The 1519-nt window shown below is 35.0% G+C and overlaps 1 protein-coding gene across 1 annotated transcript in view; it reads left to right on the top strand.

Annotated features, from left to right (window-relative positions):
* Positions 1-749, top strand: part of LOC107722022 (DNA topoisomerase 2-binding protein 1-B-like) — a 33454-nt gene extending 32705 nt beyond the window's left edge. The window contains exon 20 of the mRNA XM_016530250.1: positions 488-749. Within this exon, the coding sequence (XP_016385736.1) occupies positions 488-625 (138 nt within the window). The 3' untranslated portion in view covers positions 626-749. The remainder of the gene's footprint in view (positions 1-487) is intronic.
* Positions 750-1519: the final 770 nt, after the last annotated feature.

Here is a 1519-nt window from a genome sequence, read left to right as displayed (position 1 = left end):
TCACTGAAGTTTTTAATCATGCTGATTTGTCCACAGTGAAGTTCAGCCGATGTCTTTGTCTTTTTTTTTTTTTAATTCGGGCTACTTTAATTTTGGGCTACCAAAATCTGAAGAATGTCTGCCCGAAGGGCTACCAGAGATTTTGAAATTTTGCGAGCCCTGCTTGGCCAATGAAAGCTGCCATGGATTCCAGACCTTCAGCCGTCAGTCTGAAGGTCTGGCTACGCGAGACTATAAGCAACCCAAACTTCACAGTTCCACACTTCACTCTGAAACATGCAGCGTTTTTATTTGCTTAGTCATAAGTGATTTCAGTTTTATGTTGATTAATCGTGAAGCCCTACACCTGGAATTAAAGTACCAGAAACAGTAATGTGGAAAATATCAAATCTGTCACAGTAATGGCTTGTTTTGTTCAGATCTGAAATGGTTGCCGAGGCAACAAGTATGATTTAATAGATATATAAATTGCTTAATTTTTTTTCAGGAGCCTTCTCCTTCAATGGACACTTACTATCTTCCTGGTGCAGCTGCGGATGATCTAGAAAAGGTTCAAGATACATCTTCACGCAAACGGAAAGCCTCTGGGGACATGTCCACATTGAAGAAGAGTCGTGTGAGATGAAATGTACAATTTCTAATGCTAATGTAATATGTATTTAAGTGATTTTATTCAATTGTTACATTGTAGATAAAAATAAATTGTCTTGGCAATAAAAAATAAAAATAAAATTCATAATGTGAACCACAGCCCAAGAAACCTATTGAACAGTCATGCATAAAAAATTAGAAAACATTTTTTTCATAATTAAATCAATTAAGGTGCGTTCTTCAACAGAAATGACAAAAGCCAAAATTACACAAGCTTGCATTTTTGTTATGCTAGACATTTCTAGACTCTGATGTGCTACCACTTTCTGCCCTACAGAGGGAGTGTTTTCACGTAATGGAAGGGTGTTCAAACAGGATGTACAGGAAGACAATTTAGACATTGAGAAAATGATCTTGAATCACTATACCTCATAAAATAGTTTGCTTCATGTAATACAGTCTACTTCATGGAATCAATTTAAAAGTGGTTTGTAATTCAGTTTAGCACTCTGTTTAGTGAATCCTGATTATCTGATACTGTGTAAAGAGTAGTTAAATTTACTCAAGGTGTTGCTTACAGTTCCTGTTTGACCCCCGGTGTAATTCCTCTTTATGAAAGACATCAAAATCTTCTGTGTCCACAGCAACCGTTCCGTTACTAATGGCAACAAGTGCACAGATTTTTTTTTATGCTGTTGCTGTCTGGCTTATGTCATAGACCATTTTTAACCAGCCTTTTTTGCAGTGCCATTTCTTCCTACACAATTAAGCTCATTTTAAAGGGTATTATTTGTAATGTTTAAACTTAACTGCCCTTTAAACTAAATAGTCTTTGTCCCCCTTTTTTCCCTCTAAATAACAGATTACTTTTTTTTTTTTTTTTTACATGGAAGTTAATTTATACAATTTTATTACATTTTAAGTAAAA

The sequence above is a fragment of the Sinocyclocheilus rhinocerous genome, unplaced genomic scaffold (genome assembly GCF_001515625.1).
Source record: "Sinocyclocheilus rhinocerous isolate Xijiao unplaced genomic scaffold, SAMN03320098_v1.1 scaffold754, whole genome shotgun sequence".
Taxonomy (NCBI): Eukaryota; Metazoa; Chordata; class Actinopteri; order Cypriniformes; family Cyprinidae; genus Sinocyclocheilus; species Sinocyclocheilus rhinocerous.
This window is presented reverse-complemented; position numbering and strand designations above follow the sequence as displayed.